Source organism: Diorhabda sublineata, chromosome X, assembly GCF_026230105.1.
Source record: "Diorhabda sublineata isolate icDioSubl1.1 chromosome X, icDioSubl1.1, whole genome shotgun sequence".
Classification (NCBI taxonomy): Eukaryota; Metazoa; Arthropoda; class Insecta; order Coleoptera; family Chrysomelidae; genus Diorhabda; species Diorhabda sublineata.
Window position 1 is genome coordinate 27,208,057 of NC_079485.1, and position 19,330 is coordinate 27,227,386.

The 19,330-nt window shown below is 30.1% G+C and overlaps 1 protein-coding gene across 2 annotated transcripts; it reads right to left on the reverse strand.

Annotated features, from left to right (window-relative positions):
* Window positions 1-2,912: 2,912 nt before the first annotated feature.
* LOC130450601 (prolyl endopeptidase) lies at window positions 2,913-16,547 on the reverse strand. Of its 2 annotated transcripts, none has more exons than XM_056789076.1 (14): window positions 11,128-11,481; window positions 10,979-11,075; window positions 10,718-10,925; window positions 10,407-10,610; window positions 10,141-10,223; window positions 9,947-10,086; window positions 8,277-8,433; window positions 7,292-7,492; window positions 5,802-5,987; window positions 5,631-5,744; window positions 4,439-4,587; window positions 3,744-4,093; window positions 3,261-3,454; window positions 2,913-3,138 (listed from the first exon to the last, which is right to left on the reverse strand). In XM_056789076.1, exons 1-14 carry the CDS (start codon window positions 11,148-11,150, stop codon window positions 3,073-3,075), a joined length of 2,172 nt encoding a protein of 723 aa, XP_056645054.1. In that variant the 5' UTR covers window positions 11,151-11,481; the 3' UTR covers window positions 2,913-3,072. The 2 variants fall into 2 exon arrangements, with proteins under 2 accessions (XP_056645054.1, XP_056645055.1); XM_056789077.1 differs by lacking the exon at window positions 11,128-11,481 and adding an exon at window positions 16,497-16,547 and having other exon boundaries at window positions 2,957-3,138.
* Between the last annotated feature and the right edge of the window lie 2,783 nt (window positions 16,548-19,330).

The window sequence follows — 19,330 nt, forward strand, 5'->3', positions numbered from 1 at the left end:
CATATTTTCTCCTAATAACCATAAATCCTTCTACCTCTCCCCTAAATTCTATTCATTTCATAATTTTTGCAGATATTTAATATCAACATCATTAAAATGTAAATTGGGGAAGTTCTGTGATGAAAACATCTCAATATCAGTTTTGTTATAATTTTTTAATTTCTTGAGGAGGAGGAGGAACCTTGAAAACATTTTTGCCTCCTTATTGTGTAAGTACTTCTGTTTGAATTTGTTAAATTCATTTAAGAAGTCAATATAACACGCACTAAAGATATACATTATCAAAAGTTATGTCACAAGATCATATTTTGTTTTTTAAAAGCAAATGAGTAGTATAATCAGGAGAAAAGAATATGTAATATCAAATTTTGTTTGGAATATGTACATTTAACTCTAAAATCAAAAATCTTTGTTTCTTACAAATTTCCAAATTTAAATTATCTAATAGCTTGCGAACGCTGCCTTGTAATGAGACTGTTGTACTTTTGAAATGTAGTGGGTACTGAATTGCCACATGGAATGGCTTATTTTGTATGTTTATTAGAAAAATTGAAATTTGGTATTTATATCTGTTGTTACTTTTATTGAAAATGATTAATTTATCCTAATGTTAGATATAGTTATGCTCTGACATTTCGGTCACCGTTTATGTTTTGAATAATTGAACCATTTTTGTTCATTAAATTGAGGGAAGTATTTTGATCAAATAAACAACTTAGACTTACCCAAGGATTTACCAGTTTTAAATAAAATAAAATCTGAGAATATGGAATCATTTGCTTGCATTGTTAACTAAATGGTATGAAAGTGATGTCAGTCTGTAACACATTAACCAAGTTGGACATGTTTTAGGAAATGTAAAAACTGGTCTATATTTCTATTGTACTATATTTAATGCTTTCCAATTGATGAATGTACAGATATGATAAACAATAATGGTTAAATTAAAAATATGTATGTCAGTGTGCTGTCTGTGGCTGGAAGTATAAAATTAATAATCTTTTTTAAAATATTGCTTTCTATCAATTTTTGTTGTGTCTATTCTCTAGTGAAAACTGGAAAAAAAATTTTTTCAATTAATAAAAATTTATTTCTAGATCTAGGATTACTATTTAAGATTGTCGTGTTTTGAAGTAATCTTGAATAAATTTTCTAAAGAATACTTTCTTTTCAATTAACATTACTCAAAAATCCAACTAATTCTCATTAAATATTATGGAGAAAATTGAATTTTCGGAAAAAGTAGTAAATTAACGAACAGAAATAAGTAAATGTATTTCCAATAGAAAATAGGAGCTACTTTACACAACCTTAAGGTTTATTTGGCTCTTTAGTATTACATCACTCAATAAGTCGTGTAACTGACATACAGATGTCGCTGGCATTGTCACATTCATATAACGTTTGTGAAGTACTAACTTTCAAAAGATTATGTGTAAATTTTCTCATGACATTTCGATTAGTCAGAAAAAAGACACAGACATTTAAGTGAAGCTACTTTTGTTATTTTCGAAATAATTTCGTGTGTTAATTTATCATTTTTTCCGGATGAAAAAATAATGTACTCAGCAATGACTTCAAAAGTGTTATCCGAACTCAGCTCCATTAAAAATAATCATTTGTTGTTGTTTGCTGAACTTAAACATGGTCGTACAGACACCTATGATGGTGAAAGTTCTGGTCGTATAATCCAGAAAACATCAAAAAAGTCCACAAATTGATTATATCTAATCGTTAATTGACATTGCGTGAGATAACTGAGGACGTAAAGATATCAGAAGACAATATGGGTACAATTATGCATGAATATTTGACCATGAGAAAGCTTTTTTCAAAGTGGGTGCCGCATTTACTCACAGTCGATTAAAAATAAGGTGTTGATGATTCAAAGTAGTGTTTGGCCATGTTTCATCGATATGTGACAATGGATGAAACATGGATCCATCACTTCACACTGGAATCATAACGACTATCATCTGAGTGGACTGCAGCTGGTGAACCACGTCCAAAGGCACAACAGTCAGCTGGGAAGGTTATGGCTGCAGTATTTTGGGATACGCATGGAATATTTTTCATCGACTGTCTCCAAAAGAGAGAGATAATCAATAGCAAATACCACAGAGTTGTTGGATCGTTTGACTTCACAAATCAAGGAAAAATGGCCCCATATATCGAAGAAAAAAATTCACTGTTTCATCAAGACAATGCACCAATTCATAAGTCGATGGCAACGATGGTTAAATTGAACGAGTTACACTTCGAATCGCTTCTTCATCCACCGTATAGTCTAGATCTGGCCCCCTAGTGACTACTGGCTATTCACTAATCGCAAAAAAATGCTCGTCGGTAAGATATTCAGCGCAATTGAAGTCTATTTTGAGGCAAAACACAAATTCTTCTACAAGCACGGCATCGAGAAGTTGGAATAATTATATTGCTTTTGAAGAAGATTACATTGATGAATAAAATCGATTTTTAGCAAAAAATGTGTTTCTCTTATATATTCACACGACTTATTGAGTGATGTATTATTTCTTGATTATGCTTGCAATGGCAAAATATTATGAGACTAGATTATCGGGAGTTTCTTCTCTCTAAAAGATCTACATTCCTCGAGAGATATTCTAATTAGGAGAACCTAATAATTTTTGTATCAGGTGGTATTGGAATTCAAAAAAGAACAAATGAAATTATCTCACAGCTAAAGTGCTTCTAGTTGGTTAAAGCCTTCTTTCTAAATTCTTTTTCCCTACACCACACAAAGGCTAATAAAAGGTATCTGCGCTCCCAAGTATATTGGCCTCTTTTTTATCTTTGATTCCTGTGAGACCAAACTAAAGAAAATCTGTTACTTCCAGTTTGCCAAAATCTTCTACAAGAAACATAGAAATTCGTCAAGCAAAATGAAACAATTTGAAAATAGATCTTTATCTTTATTTCTAAGATAAATGTTTGTAACTAGCTCTGGTAATGTATATAAACGTATAAAGTAGTTATAAAATACTTTCAACATTAATGGCAATTGTGATAAGGTACAATTTGAATTGTATTTTTATATTTTCCTTGTTAGATTCATTCGATGAATTTAAGTGATAATGCCCTGGATATAAAAGCAAAGTAGTCTGTCACCTCTTCAATCTAAAACAAAGAATATTCTTTCAGTATTACGGAAACTTCAGAAGATATTTCATTTTTCAGTATAAATTTTTCTATCTAATTAGAAGACTAATTATTGTAATTAGTTTATTTTACACACTTACAATTTTGGATGTGGGTTTCCCTGCTCCATGACCAGCTTTAGTTTCTATGCGGATTAGTAAAGGATTTTTCTGAAATGGAGACCTGCCTGCTCTATAATGTAGCTCAGCTATAAACTTGAGAGAATGCAATGGAACCACTCGATCATCATGATCAGCTGTCAACAGAAGTGTTGCTGGATACTGTTGTGTTTCGTCTACAAAAAATATAAATTTACAATTCCATTTTATAAATAAGTCACTAGCAAAACTTAAAAGAAATCCTATAGGTTATTTCCATCTAATTGGTTTAAACATACCCTATAGTGTGAATACTAAAAAATATTTTCCAATAATTCTTATTTGATTTACTGTTTTTAGCAATTTTATTGTTAGGAATGTATATAAGAACAAATTAATTAAATTTTGTGCCAACTACTTACTAAGATAATTTGTGATTGCTTTATATCTATTTAAAATTGGCATATTCTGCATCATATTAATTACCTTGCGGCACCCGAATATTATGCAATGGTGAGTACTTGTATAGATAATTAAACTGATCTTCTTCTTCAGAGTTGCCGTAATCAGATTTCCATGCATAACCTATGGTAAACTTGTGATAACGCAACATATCTAAGACACCAACTTGACAAATAGCGGCTCCAAATAAATGAGGAGCTTGATTTATACAAGCTGCTACTAGTAGACCTCCATTCGAACCTCCTTGTATGGTCAGTTTTTCTACAGATGTATATTTTTCTTTTACCAAGTATTTAGCTGCATACTGGAAATCATCAAAACAGTTTTGTTTATTTCCAAAACGACCTCCGTTATGCCAGTTATCTCCATATTCCCTATAATAAAAAAAATGAAAAATTGTGAATGTTTATATAATTAAGTATCACAAAAGCTAACTGAATATCAGGATGGATATAATAACTAATAGACTAACGAAAATCTGAGACGTGAGATACATGACACATAAAATGTGTGGAAAATCCCTTTTTCAGTCAAAAATCGCTTAAGATTTTGGTAGTTATATATAAAAACAGCATAACAGGCTTCAGTGGTAGTAGTTTCTTCTGTAATCATGAATGTAGAACAAAAAAATGTGATATATGACTAACCACGGACAAGTTTTGATGAAAATAAGGTTTTGCATAGTTTCGAAGAGCTTAACAGAATTCTGAATTACTTACCCGCCTCCTCTAATATTTGCTAGAGCAAAAATGCCGTCAAAATTGTTTATAAATATAAGACGAGAAACTCCAAATGATGGTGTCAAATTAACATTAAAGCCTCCATACCCATACAACAGACAGGGTTTTGTAGCATCTTTAATCAAACCCTAAAATATAAACTAAATTAATAAAGCTCTTGTATAGTAGTCAGTGAGTCTAGCTACAACACTGCAATTTTCAGTTGGAAGATATGGGAATGAAATTTTTTTCAGTACTACAGTTGGAATGGGTGATATTCATACTAAACACTCAGTTTACTACCATTACATTAAGATTCATAATTATACCGTCTGACGCGACCTTCTGAAAACAAAGTTGTCTATACAATTGCCATTTAGCTACCCAATTTTCCATTTCTTTCTGTACGAATTTCCACAATACCGTCAAATTAATAATCACCTTGTAATTTACCCTAAAAACTAATGTACATAATTCTGGGTCATTTTTTTAAGGGGAAACTGAGCTAATACAAATATTAACACAAAAAAATTATTTAAGACTTTTTGAAAATTGCATGTGGCGTTAATTTGTACAAGAATGAGCTAGTATTATGGAATTCACTATCTTCCTACATAGATTCTTATTCTTTGTTGAATTTATTTTCCAAACTTCGTCTTTTTCCCATATTTTTCATTATTCTCATTATTTATATTATTTATTTATTCTCCATTCTTCACAATTTTTACTATTCTTCTACAAAAATGTACACTTCCTTTTCCACAGTTTTTACTATTTTCTTCCAAGACATATAATATGTCTTTTTCCACATTTTTCAGCATCGCCTGAATATTCCCACGTTTGCTGTATTCTCCAGTCTTAATTCACATTTTCACTTTTTTCCTGATGACTGCTTTACCATACTTTTCTTCAGTCTCATTGTCTCTTTTTCCATATTTTCCTTATTCCCATTATGTCCTTCATTTCCAATTTAATATTTTTTCTCCCTCAAGATTTACATTTCCATCTTTTTCACTATTACCAGCGATCTAAGCAGATTTTATTTTGATTATAAAAAGCAGCATTAGAAAGTGTCCTTATGTGTGTTATATTAAATTAATAATAAACAGGTTATTAAAGTTGCAGTGCAATATGATTAAATTCTAGATTACCTGATTGCTGTAACAATTTAACAATAGTAATAAATAAATACCTTTTTATTTACTATGAACATGGGAATTTCGGTACCATCCTTACTTTTATAAAATACCTGCTGTGTTTCATAGAGCGAAGCATTAAAATCACCAACTTTAGTTTCATGCCAAAGCTGTAATAATTTAAGCAATTAAATATTCGATTAGAACTTCATGTTGAGGTAACTTACAGATTCCTTGATTTCGTTGTTATCAAAGTTTACTTTGTAAATAATATTCGGAGTCAAAAATGAACAGAAGCTGTAAAACATTTCTTTATGGTAATGTTTACCTGATATGGCAGAAATAGTTCCAACATCTAACTTGAAATCATAAATCTTATTACCAGTCTTAAGGTCGTATATACTCATGGCATTCTGTAAAATTATTTCACCACATTTAAAACAATTAAATATTTTTTTAAATCTGCAAGCAAGTTAGTGTAAACTAACAAGCTGGAATTTCTGGAACCCTTGGTGATATTCATACTGGACACACTCTTTACACCAACACTCACAATTACACTGTCTTCAAAGAAATTTTCTTGGGGTGTAGTTTCAATTCCATTAATTTCTTACTTGAAACAGACTTGTTCTTAAATTTTGAATCAATGACCCTAAACATGTTTCTTTGAAACTCACCAGTTTTCAAATTTTGAATTACTTAATTTATGTGTTAGTTTTTTGTCAAGTCCGTATGCTTCTATTTCAAGGATACTTCATTTACTGTTCAGATATTTGATTTCTAGGTCCAGCCATTTCCTTCTGGCAAACTTCCGAACTCTATCTGAAACCATATTCTTGCTCACGTCAACTTTGATAAAAACTGAAAAAACACTTAACTTACAGCATGATTTAAGAAACCAAATATCAGCAATTACCAATCTCATCTTAATACTAAGTTTTACCTACCTCTTCTTTCCATTGACCGTGGAGTCATCACAACTAAGTTGGAATTTCTGGAGCTGTTAGTGATATTCATACTGAACACACTACCACTTACACCAACACTCAAATTACACTGTCTAGATACAAAGTCGAATTAGTTGTTTGTTGGTAGTGTAAACAGTGTGTTCAATAGGTACTTAGTAATCCCAAACAACTAATTCGAGTAAGTACCTAGACAGTGTAATTGTGCGTTCAGTATAAATATCACTAACGGTTCCAGAACTTCCAACTTAATTGTCATGACTCTACAGTCAACGGAACAGGTAAGTAAAACTTACTATCTATTAAATCAGATTTATAAGTACTGATATTTGGTTTCTTAAGTCGTGCTGTTGGTTGTTTTTCCAGGTTTTATCAAAGTTGACTAAGTAAGAGTATGGTTTCAGATAAAGTTCGTGTTTGCAAAAGGGAAATGACTGGACCTAGAAATCAAATATCTGAACAGTAAATGAAGGATTCTTGAAATAGAAGCATACGGACTTTATAAAAAACTAATACATAAATTAAGCAATTTAGAATTTAAAAACTGGTGTGAGTTCCAAAGAAACATGTTCAGAGTAATTGTAATTAAGTAAGAAATTAAAACTGCATCCCAAGAAATGACAGTGTAATTGTGAGTGTTGTAAACAGTGTTTTAACTATAAGCTTTTAATGAATTTATTCAATTAAATAAATCAATGCTGTATAATGAGGTATTAAAGTGGAATATATCAACAAATTTTGGAAAGTATTACCTTTACATCTCTGAGGTAGCAAACAACTATCATATTATTGTTAATAATGTGAGCCCAGTCCAAAACATCTTTATGGTGCTCTGGAATCAAATCCACCCAATTGTCTTCTGAAGGATTTTCAAAATCTATAATAATTATTCTGTAGTTTGGTGCACTTTTGTTTGTTCTAAATACAAACTTCGAATCCAAATTTGTTAAATACTGGAAAATAATTAAAGCTTTATTCTATGAAAACAGAATCAAGGATTTGGCTTTATTATAACTATATTTCCAAGAACAGGAAATACTATAAATTTTTAGTACAAATCATAATTGTATTTATGCCAAATCCCTCTCTTATGAACTACAAACTTAAAAATAAAATCAAATTTTTAACAAATCATTCTAGTTATTCAAGGTTTCTACATCAAGGCATTTTTTTAGTAGTCCAGAATTGTGTGCACTGATTTGTAGAATTTTTGAAAATAAGGGCATTTAAAAAATTCTTTAAAACTCAATAAGATAAATAAAATAATTCAAAGAGTCAAAGCAGGAACTTTTCAAATACATATAAGCAAAATGGTTTTAAGAATTTAAATTTTTGGAGTAAGTGGTATTAAACTCATGTCATCTCTTACCCATTTCATTCAAATACAGTGTAGTTTTGGAATGTAACCAAGAGTTACCAAGTCATATTTTTCTCAGAAGATATATGCAAACTTTTTCGACATTTTGCACATATAACATGCCCTTTTAATAATTGGATAGATATCGCCATTTTTCAATTAATTTAAAGGAGATATACAAAACTGAAACTATCCTGTATTCATCTGAGATGGAGTATGTAGTGATATGAAACTAATTCTATATCACAATATATATATATATATATATATATATATATATATATATATATATATATATATATATATATATATATATATATATATATATATATATATATATATACATATATTGAAGATTTTATTTTAAAGTAACTACTTACCTCATAATCAGCTTCTAACTTTGTAACAACAGGAGTAAGTTTTAGTGTTCCAGTAATCTGTTTACTATCAAATTTATTGAAATAAAGTAAATTGTTTTTACAACCTTTAATTGGAGTAACCACTAAGTAATTTCCACAATGGCTAACATGTGCACCCCTAAAAGAAGAAGGAAATACCTAAGACTGCTGCCATACTTTTATTTTATCAAAGTCCTACACAAATTAATAACATGACTCAAATCATAGATATTATTTGGTTTAAATTCATTTATTTCTAATTTCACTGGTTTTAATAACAATAAATGTACCTGATTAAAATATGTTTTGATACATTTTATATAAGACAATACTAGATGATATAAAAGAATTATCCATAAATTTTGATTGTATTCTGTGTTATATGAAAGATGATATTTCATTTCAGTTTCATATGAACTGAGACCATATTACAGGCTTAGTACAACTAGGTAACTTGACTTTTTTGGAAAATAATGTTACATACTGATTTGCAATGCTATGATTCGGTTCTTTCTAATGCTATTACTAGATAAGTCGTCGTACATTTCAATTGGTGGCACTAAATATGTTTAGAAATAGGTATCTCTTGAATCAGAATAATTCTTGTTACTGCAGCAGGTATTTCAAGTTACCTAGTTCTTGCCTGACCTAGACCTCACTACATACAGTTATCTAGTTTTTCAATTATCATATTATAAATAAATTGATTATATGTTTTTCTATGGGGTATCAAAGTTATGCACAAATATGATTTCTAGAAGCAAAAAGGTATTAGAAGCAGCCCTTAAAAACCGCAATGTACGCACTGGTAAGTAGTTTCTTGTTTTATACTTTTGACTACGAGAAACAACAGCAATTTTTTACTGGTGGAAAAAAAAGTTTGTATGTGGAATCATTGCCAATATCAAATGTAAAGTATACTGATTTAAACTCTCTTTTTACATCCATCCCTACAACAATAAATTTGGAATGCAAACCATTTCATGAAAATATTTATCCAAAGAAAATACCAGAAATAAGAAATTTAAAAATTCATGTGACCAAGAACTTGAAGAGTCTCGATCTGGAAGTGACTAGTTTACTTATTTGTTCAAATATTCAAAAGGTTTTGTTTATTTTTTTTCATTGAGGATTTAAAACTCGGGCTGTATGTTCATATAAGTAAGTTTTTTTTTATTTATTTTGATAACTTTTTACATTCAAAAGTAAATAATGCATTGGCCTTATTAACAGCTAGGTAACTGGATAAAATATTAATTGAGTTGTTAATATCACAAATGGATAACTTATTTTGACTTCAATTAATATGCTAGGAAAAAATTCTTATTAATCTAAAAATTACAGTTTATTTAATAAAAAAATACAATAACTACCCATTATTCAAAAGCAGGAAAAAATTAACAATCATAAAAACTACCAATTTTTTTCACTAGGATTTCCCAGAAAAATGATTTTTCTAGATACCTAGTTGATGTACTAAGCCCACGATATAATGATATTAAAATTTGTAACTGTAATACAAAGTATAGAAGTTATTTAAATTTAACTTCAAAAAGTACAGAGAGGAAGTACACTAATATTTAATTACAAGAGTAACTGTACTTAGTTGTCATACATTAAATAATAATATCTAAATTCAACACAATACATACATTCTAAGTTGGTGATCATCAAATTCCACAGCCATAATATCATCAGACTGGTTTGTACCTAATCTATGATAATAAAGTTTTTGGTTTTCACTGGATTTGGTTTCAGAACCATCAGTCTTACCAGTTTGGTGTAAGTAACCCTACAACAAAGTAAGTAATATGCTTTTAAAAAGGTGCCAGTGTGTTACGTTTACCCCATAGAAGAAACCTTTGTTATCATGCATCCAAGTCATTGGTGAATATTTCACTTTTTTAAGAATTTCATCATAATCTTTACCTATAACAAATATATGTTTCAATACAATCAATTTAAAGATATATTTTTTGGTCATATCAACAACCTTCAATCCAATAAAAACCACATTCAATAAAAAACCTGGAGTGTTATTGTATTTTTCTGAAATTATTACTATTCACATTTCATTTTTTGAGAAATACTTAGTAGATATATAAAACTTACCAGTTTCTACATCTCTAAATTTAATCTCAATCCAGTCTGACCCACTAGCACTTAGTCCATAAGCAAAAGTACTACCATCTTCAGAAAATGCTGTGCCAGATAAAGCAACTGTTCCATCTTCAGAAAAAGTATTTGGATCTAAGAATACCGTAGCTTCTTTATCAAAAGCTTCTTGCACAAATATTACACTTTGGTTCTGTAAGCCTATAAGGATAATTACTTGATTTAAGTAGAAACTAAGTTGATTTATAGTATTTAATTAAAAAATCACTTATAAAAATAATAGAACCAGTTCATAAAGATGTACTAACCTGTATTTCTGTATTGGTAATACTTTTGTCCATGTCTAAATGGTGCAGAATATTTAGGATAGTTCCATAGATTTGTAATTTTTTCTTTTATTTGATGTTTATAGGGGCATTCGTCTAAATATGGCCCAGTAATAGCGTTTTGAGCATTAACATAAGCTTGTGTTTCTTTAGAATCTGGATCTTCTAGCCAACGATAGGGATCGGTAACCTTTAAAATTATTTATAAATACATCAAAAAATAGGGCAATAATATTATAATACCTCAGTTCCAAAATAGTTGTCTTTGATTGATTCGTCTCTACGAGCTTCTGGATATTTGAAAGACATTCTTCTTGTTAAAATGAATACAAAAAAGTTCCTAAAATTTGATTGAACTACAATATTACCAAAGTTCGTAAATCGGTTGTTACCTATTTTTTAAGAGAAAATGCATGAATGATAAGAAAATATGTTAAAGATAGAAATGACTGTTTTTGGTTATGCCGATTTGAAGTTTAAAGGTTTTGACATATTAAAATAATTTCTAATGGGGGTAGTGAAACCATCACACACTTCCTTCAACCAATAAACGTTGAATGCAATTAAAAAAAATATATAATCGTATATCCACTTGAAAACTTTAAGGGTGAGGTCTCGGTGTAGAAATACTATGATAATAAAGAATAAAGTCCCATTCTAAATAATGATAAATAATTATTAGTGTCAAAAGTAACAATTTTCTTTATTCTTCACATGTGAGCACACCCTAAGCTAATGGAAGTGGCTACCCATTCATTAAACCGGGAGTTAGGATGATATATTAGGTTCTATTTTTTAACAACAATGATATATGGGATCAATTGTTGAAAAAACGTAAGAAAATGTTACAGCATTAAAATTATTTATTTTATATACTATATAGGAATATAAGAGCAGTATCACATATTTATATAGTACACTTTTTGAAATGAAAATATACACTATGTATGTATCAATATGTAATACACATTACACTACATTATAGAAGTTGTCTACTTTTGTCTTAGCAACGGATCTAACATTATTTTTAACCCATAGTTATAGAGGGCAAAAAGAAGGAAGATATCTCATATGGGACAAAAATTGAAAAAATTACCAGTATACGATAAATAACATTTCAAAAACCTTTTAAAGTGGTGCTGATGTAGACAAAGGGTTATGAATGTAGTCACTGTAGATTAATTGAAGTATATCGTGTCAAGAAATTTAATATTATAGTTAATTATTGAAAATTTCAACAACTTGTTTTAAACAAATGTGTGAAAATTTATCCAAGGCGTGAATGATATTTGGGGCTTGTTTTAAAATTTACCCAGATACTAATGTGGCGCCACCCTTATTAAACGCATTTCGACGGACACTTTTGATATACACATATTGTTCTCCTTCTCTCTACCCTTCATACCCAGAGTGTAAATTAGGTTTTAGTTCGTTAATTTTATAGAAATTAAATGCCTGGTTATGGTTTTATTTAAATTGTTTCATTTAAAAAATAAAAATTACAGAGCATTTCTGATCTTTTTAGACAATTTTTCTTTGTGTATTTTTTTAATATATTCAGGAAACTAAATTATATGACTAAAGATATTGAGAATTAACAAACACTGGTACTCATGAAGAGAATAAAACATTGTATGTAATACCGTTAGAACCAAAATTACTGTGTAAAAAAACTTGTAATAAATACAATCTATAGTGAAGCTGTTTTTCTCTTTTCTTGTCGACCTATTGGAAAGAAAATATGACAATTAAAGTTATATTGGCGTATAACCTTTATGGACAAAAGCAATTGATATATGAATGTGGTTATTTATTATAATTTAAAAAAAATTGGATTGTTTTTATAACTATAATATATAAAGAAAATAGAATCAGGACTTATAAGCAGATAAAAAATGATAACAGACCACTATGAAATTTTAATTAAAAAAAATTTATTAATATCTTTGCATATGTCAGTCATATTTTTCTAATGTGAACTAGCTTTTAATCCGAAGTACACACTTTATACTGATTTTTTTTAATGAAGTTGGATGATTTCTCATCGTAACATCCGGTATTTCTGGCAAGTTTTCTTATCAAAGTATTCAAACAATGTGATGTGTCTCTTACATACATATTAATTCACGCATTTACATTCCTTTTAACAACGTTTAATAAATAAGTCGGAAATTATTCAGAATGTTCAATGTAAAAATAAAAGACGAATAAAAAAATATCTGAATCATTGTTTTCGTATATTCGAAGTCACGTTGTGTCTTTAATCAAAATAATGTTCATTCCTTTGATAGGAATACGTTTTCGCTGAATTTGCAGTCTTATTAATGATCATAAAAGTGCATTCCAATTTGATATAGACACAGAATTGGACTCTACATGACACAAAAGTGAAAGTATTGTTTTGGAATTGAAGAAAAAATATATGAACATTTAGCAATGTTTTATGACATTTTTGTAACAAACTATATTTATTCAACCAAAGTATTATTGATAGATGCAATTTAAAAATTTTATTATTCATTAACAAAAAATATATTTATCGAATATTTGAGATTTTAAACACGAATACATGTTTTCGTAGGTCCTACATTACATTTTCACTGAATAGTAAGTAATTATGTAATTGGAAGATTTTTCTTCTGAGTTTCTAAGTCTAACATTGAAGAAAATATTATCGAATCGAAAATAAATGTGGTTTCGAAAATTACTGACATATGATCTTTTACTCGCTTATTCACTATCATCGATATGCGTTACTTACATGTCAGTAAAAAAATTTGTCAATTTTACCACAGGATATGAGAAATGCTTTTCACAATTAACACAGATGCATTTAGTCTACTGTTTCAAATAAATCTGCATATTGTTATTAACAATAATTCGATTAATTAATTTGAATTATAAATTCCTTAGTACCTTACTGTACAGATTAGTTATTAGGTCATTACTACAAATTACGCATACATTTTCATAGTTGAATTGTTTTGTATCAAACTGTAATTGTAATTGAATCGGAATTTTAATTTGCGACAACTGGAAGATTGCAAAATTTAAATATTATCTATACTGAAAATCCGATGTATCAGAAATTTATGATTTCCACGAATTATTAGATTGTAAATGTTTCATCATAAATATAAATATTGCAGACACTTTCTCATTTTGTACATAAAGTAATAAGCATTCCTCATAGCAAATAAACATAGTAAAACTCTCTCTTCTGAAGCTCATTCTCCGATATCGGTTATCTGGGTTATCTCTGTGAACTTAACTCACTACCGAAAAAACATTGGCCTGCTCATACTGAGCACGAAGTAGGAAAATACAATGTTACACGGGAAGCAATTGTAGATCTCAAAACTATTTTAATGCCACCATTGCATATTATGTTTAGTCTTAATAAACAATTTGTAAAGGCTCTTAATCATGAGTCTAAAGCTTTCAAATATTTGAAAAGTTTTTCCCAAAGCTCTCAGAGGCGAAAATTAATGCTGGAGTCTTTGTTGGTCCTCAAATAAAAAAAATTATGATTTTTGTAGAGTTAATCAGCAATAAAGAGAAAAAAGCCTGGGTCAGTTTTAAGGCAGTAGTTCATGGTTTTCTTGGAAACATAGAGTTGAAAAGTACGGAAAGCTGATCACTGACATGATCACGAATTTTTCTATCATGGGATGTAGAATGTCTCTAAAAATGCATATGTTACATTCTCATCTAGATAAATTTAAAGATAATATGGGAGCTTATTCGGAAAAACAAGGAGGAACGCTTCCATCAAGACATAGTGGTATTTGAGAGACGTTACCAAAGCCAGTATACTGAAAGTTTGATCTACATTTGGGGGTCAATAAGAGAAACTTGTACCGGACATGACAAAAAAAGTAAAAAAAATTTCTTAATTTCATTTTAAAACTGTTGTTTTTTTGATATTTTTATTTCTAGGTATACAAGCAATAAATATAAATAACGTAAAACCCGTGCTCAAAAATATTGTAGCCCGGTGTAATGTAATAAATAGTTTTGGTATACACGACGATATATTGCAAAATTCTTAGCCTACAATATAACCAAACAAAATTTCAATGTCAGAATATTTTCTAACTCAACATATTCTCCTCTTAATTGGATACATTTATTACAGCGAACCTGCAACGTCTTTAGACCTTTAAAAAAATGTTTCTTCTTGCTCTGCAAACCAGACCTCCACAGCTTTTATTACCTCCTCGTTGGAAGAAAATTAACGACTTCTTAAACTTTAAACTTTTTTTTAATTGAGGAAAGAGATGATAGTCGGACAGACCCAAATCTGGTGAATAAGGGGTGTGTTCTAATAATTCAAACACTAAATCACGAATTTTTTGCATGGCAACATGAGATTTGTGTGCAGGGGCGTTATCCTGCAAAAACAAAACACCTTTGGATAGCTTTCCGCGTCTTTTCTCTCTAATTTTTTCGCGTAGAGTGGTCAGTAATGTCGAATAGTAATCTCCAGTTATTGTTCTACTCTTATCCAAAAAATAAATCATGATTACTCCATAGCATTTCTAAAAAACTGAAGCAAGAACTTTTCCAGCAAATTTTAGGACACTAATCTTATTAGGTCTTGTAGAACCAGAGTGTCGCCATTCCATCGATTGTTCCATGGTTTCTGAATCGTAGAAATGTACCCAAGTCTTATCCATAGTAACAATTCAGTTTAAGAAGTCTACATCGTTTTCAAATCGAGCACAGATCGAACGCGATGCTTCTACCCTTGCACTTGAACTATATGATGAACGCGTTCGTATGAAATATCCAGTGCTTCAAATATCCGTTTTAGTCCAATTCGACGGTCTGATAAAATCATGTCATGAACTGCATCGATATTTTCGGGGACTGACACAGAAACTGGCCTTTCCGATCGATCATCATCTTCAATGGAAAATTTACCTCTTTTGAAGCTTGCAGTCCAATTTTTCATGCTCGCATACGAAGGACATTGATCACCAAGGTTATTAAGCATATCTTCGTAAATCTGCTTACCTCTTAACCTTTTTAAATACAGGTACTTGATGATGGCTCGATACTCCAAATTTTTGATTTTCACAATTTCGGTGGACATCTTTTTTCTTTTAATTTATCGGGTAACTCTGGTTTACTTTTTTGACGTCAAACTTTACACTTACACTTCTAATAAGTTATTGTTAGTTTCTATGGTAACGCAATATTTTGTTTATGCATGGAACTGGTCTAGGCTAATACATCCTTGTATGGTATGGTATAGTTGTTCGTGTTTTATCTTTCCCATATTTAAGGGAATGCCTTTCCTAACAATATTTTATTTAGACAATATTATTACACTTATTATTCACTGTAGTTGAATTTTAACTACTTATAACATCCGCTCGATCTTCATCATAGTATCATAGTGAAAAAAAATACCCCTGAAAAGCTATTCATTCCTCTATATATTTTGTTATATTCAAGTTTAGGTTGAATTAAATTGAACCATTTTTTTTCATTACAAAAACAAATAACTTTCTATTTCCGCGTTACAAATTTGTCATCTATAGACATTATTAATGATCAAATATTGTCAAACATCCATTTTTGTATGCTGTTATTGATATATATATTTGAAAGTATAAAAACAAGAATAGATGAATATGTTTAAAACGGGTAGGTAGGTGTGTTGCTATAAATCCTAGGCACGCAACTTTCCGTAGGTATACAATATAAAGGGACACTCCTTGAAATTAATAATTAACAAGTTTCATCCACCTACCAAATAATAAAAGAGCACAGTTGAATATAATTTTGAAATGACACACGCGCTAATTACCACGAGAATGTCTAGAAAACTAACTACAAAAGCCGCTATTGTTAAAAGGTATATATCATTGTATAATAATATCTCTAATTTTATCTATAATACCTCCTTATAATTGTGTACTCAACAAAATGTCCTAAATACTTTGTATTATAGAGTTAATTCAGTATGCTGTTTGTTAGGAGTGTGGAAGTTTTTTATACAAAAATTCCTTCGTTTATATATCAATTATGAAAATATTATGACCTCCTGGGGGTAAAGACCCAAAACAATAGATAAAAGTATCAAATCGGAAATCAATACTTTGATAATAGAACGTTGTAGATGCCGGTCTATTGATATTCCGACAATTATTTTAGGAACGAATCAACTTTCCGTGAACCACGTGGGGTTTAATAAACCCGAACGAACCAGAAATCACTATATCTCTTCCAATGTCCACGCGAGCACTTCGAAACCATATTAAACCAAAAAAAACATAATTTAAGCATTTTGTATTTTTTTTTTGTTTCAGTTTTCCATTTCCTCGGTGAAATTTCAAGGAGTAAGCAGATTGAGACCACGGAATTGGATCTCTTCTTACCAATGAACGAATCATCATTCTATCCCCACCCGTCTGTTCATATGTGTATACATATTTATATTTTTGAAATTCTCGACGTTTTGGCTTCCACTTTTCCACTTTGAAGCGTCCTCTACACGCATCCGCCAAACCATCCACACTTGCAAATCGGGATTTTTTGCGATGTGGGTGTAGAAGCTGCTTAAGGGTTTCGCATATTTGAAGCTACTTGAACCTTTTTCGTGATAAAACATTTAGCCCAAATTTGCTACATACTTTATACAGAAACATAAGTCCAAGGGAAGGCGAATTGTTTTTTTATCTTCCAAATAATATACCATGCTGCATGTTACAATATAAAACAGAATGAAGGGGATTATTGGAGGTTTATAAAATTATGTACAAATAAAGTGAATTCAATGACACAGCAGCTGATTATACTTAAACGAGCTTAACAGTTTTATATTTACACAAAATATACAACATTCCATATATGTCTCCATTATTGTTAAGGTGAAATGTTGACATTGGAACAAATATAGCTCACTCAAAAAAAAATAAATTTGTTTTGGAAGTTAATCAGATATAACAATTATTTACTAATAGAGAAAATATGATTCGTATGGTTTTTCGATTTCAATTTTTTTTAATAAAAAATTAAAGTAGGTACGAGCCCCGTTCCATTTCAGTTGGCCCACTTAGAAAAATTCAAAATTATTAAACTTAATTTTAAAATGCCAAAAAGTAGCTGTTAGTAAAATGTTTTTAACTTTTAGTTTTACGTCTAAAATAGGTTTTGGATGAATATTGTCAAATATTTTGAGTGATATTTAATTTGATGGAAATAGATAGGTATTGTTGATAATAATTTTTTATTCATATACAAGGGTTCATTGTTTCCAAAATTGTGTTCAAAGTTTCATTAGGTCTAAAATACGCAAATAATAAAGTAGGCTGTGTAAGTCATATTTTCACAAAATGTTTTTTTTAAGTGACAGATAGATTTTTGTAATAAGTAATAAGGTGAGTATAATTTTTAAAATGGGTAGAGGAAAAGTTAGGAAAAAGAACTCAGAAATCGCGAAAGTTGTAAACATGTGAAAATACTGTATTTTGTTCGAAATATAGTTCGCTTGTATAAAGCAAATGGTGCTAACTATGGTCAACTGAGTGTACTTTGGAGTAATGCAGTGGGTGGGCGGGTTTCAAGATCCACATGTCACAGAGAGGCTCAAAAATTAGGATTTCGGACATACAAGGTCTATTTTGTAACACCTTAGTTTAATGCATATTTTTCTAAATTTAAATTTTCTTTACATAGGCCAAGGAAAAGCCATTATTGACTCAAAGCCAAAAGAAAAATAGACTTAAATGGACCAAAGAGCATAAAAATTGGAATTTTGTAGAACAGTATACAGTAGAACTGTATACATTGGAGTGATGAGTCTCGTTTTGAAGTTTGCGTGGGTGACGATCGAAGTAGAGTTATTCGACAAAAAAATGAAGCTTTTCATACATATTGTTTGAAGCGGAAAGTAAAATTTCCGACATCTGTGATGGTGTGGGGCTCGGTATCTGCAAGAGGAGTGGGAAAACTGCATTTCATAAACGGAATTGTCAATACTGAAAAGTACCTGGATATTTTAGAAGAATCATTGTTGCCAACAAGAGAAGTAACTTCAACCGCTGGGAAACCCTTTATTTTTCAGCAAGATGGAGCAGCATGCCATAAATCAAAAAAGGCCTTAAAATGGTTCTCAGACAACAATATTCCACTTTTAGAGTGGGTGTCAAGTAGTCCAGATTTATCACCAATAGAAACACTTTGGCATGAAATGAAAATGCAGTTGCCTGCAAATCCAGCTAGAACTGTCATGGAATTAAAAGAAAGACTACACACTGCCTCAAAGAATTACTGTTATTAAAAATAAAGGGGATGTTACGCAAGGGTAACTTTTAAAAGTATATTTAATATTTATGCTTTTCTGATTACATTTGTTTTTTTTTTGGAAATGTAAAGTGTTGAAAACGACGAAACAATTTGCAGGTTTCTAATAACCGAAAAAGCAATAATTAGTAATTTTTTTCAATTGGGTCAACTGAAATGGGACGAGGCTCGAAATCGATTACTGGTTTAAAAAAGATTGAACGATCTTTTATTCAATTCAGGAGGACATTATACAACTAAGAGGTAAGATTATATGTGAACCAAAGTATAGTCATACAA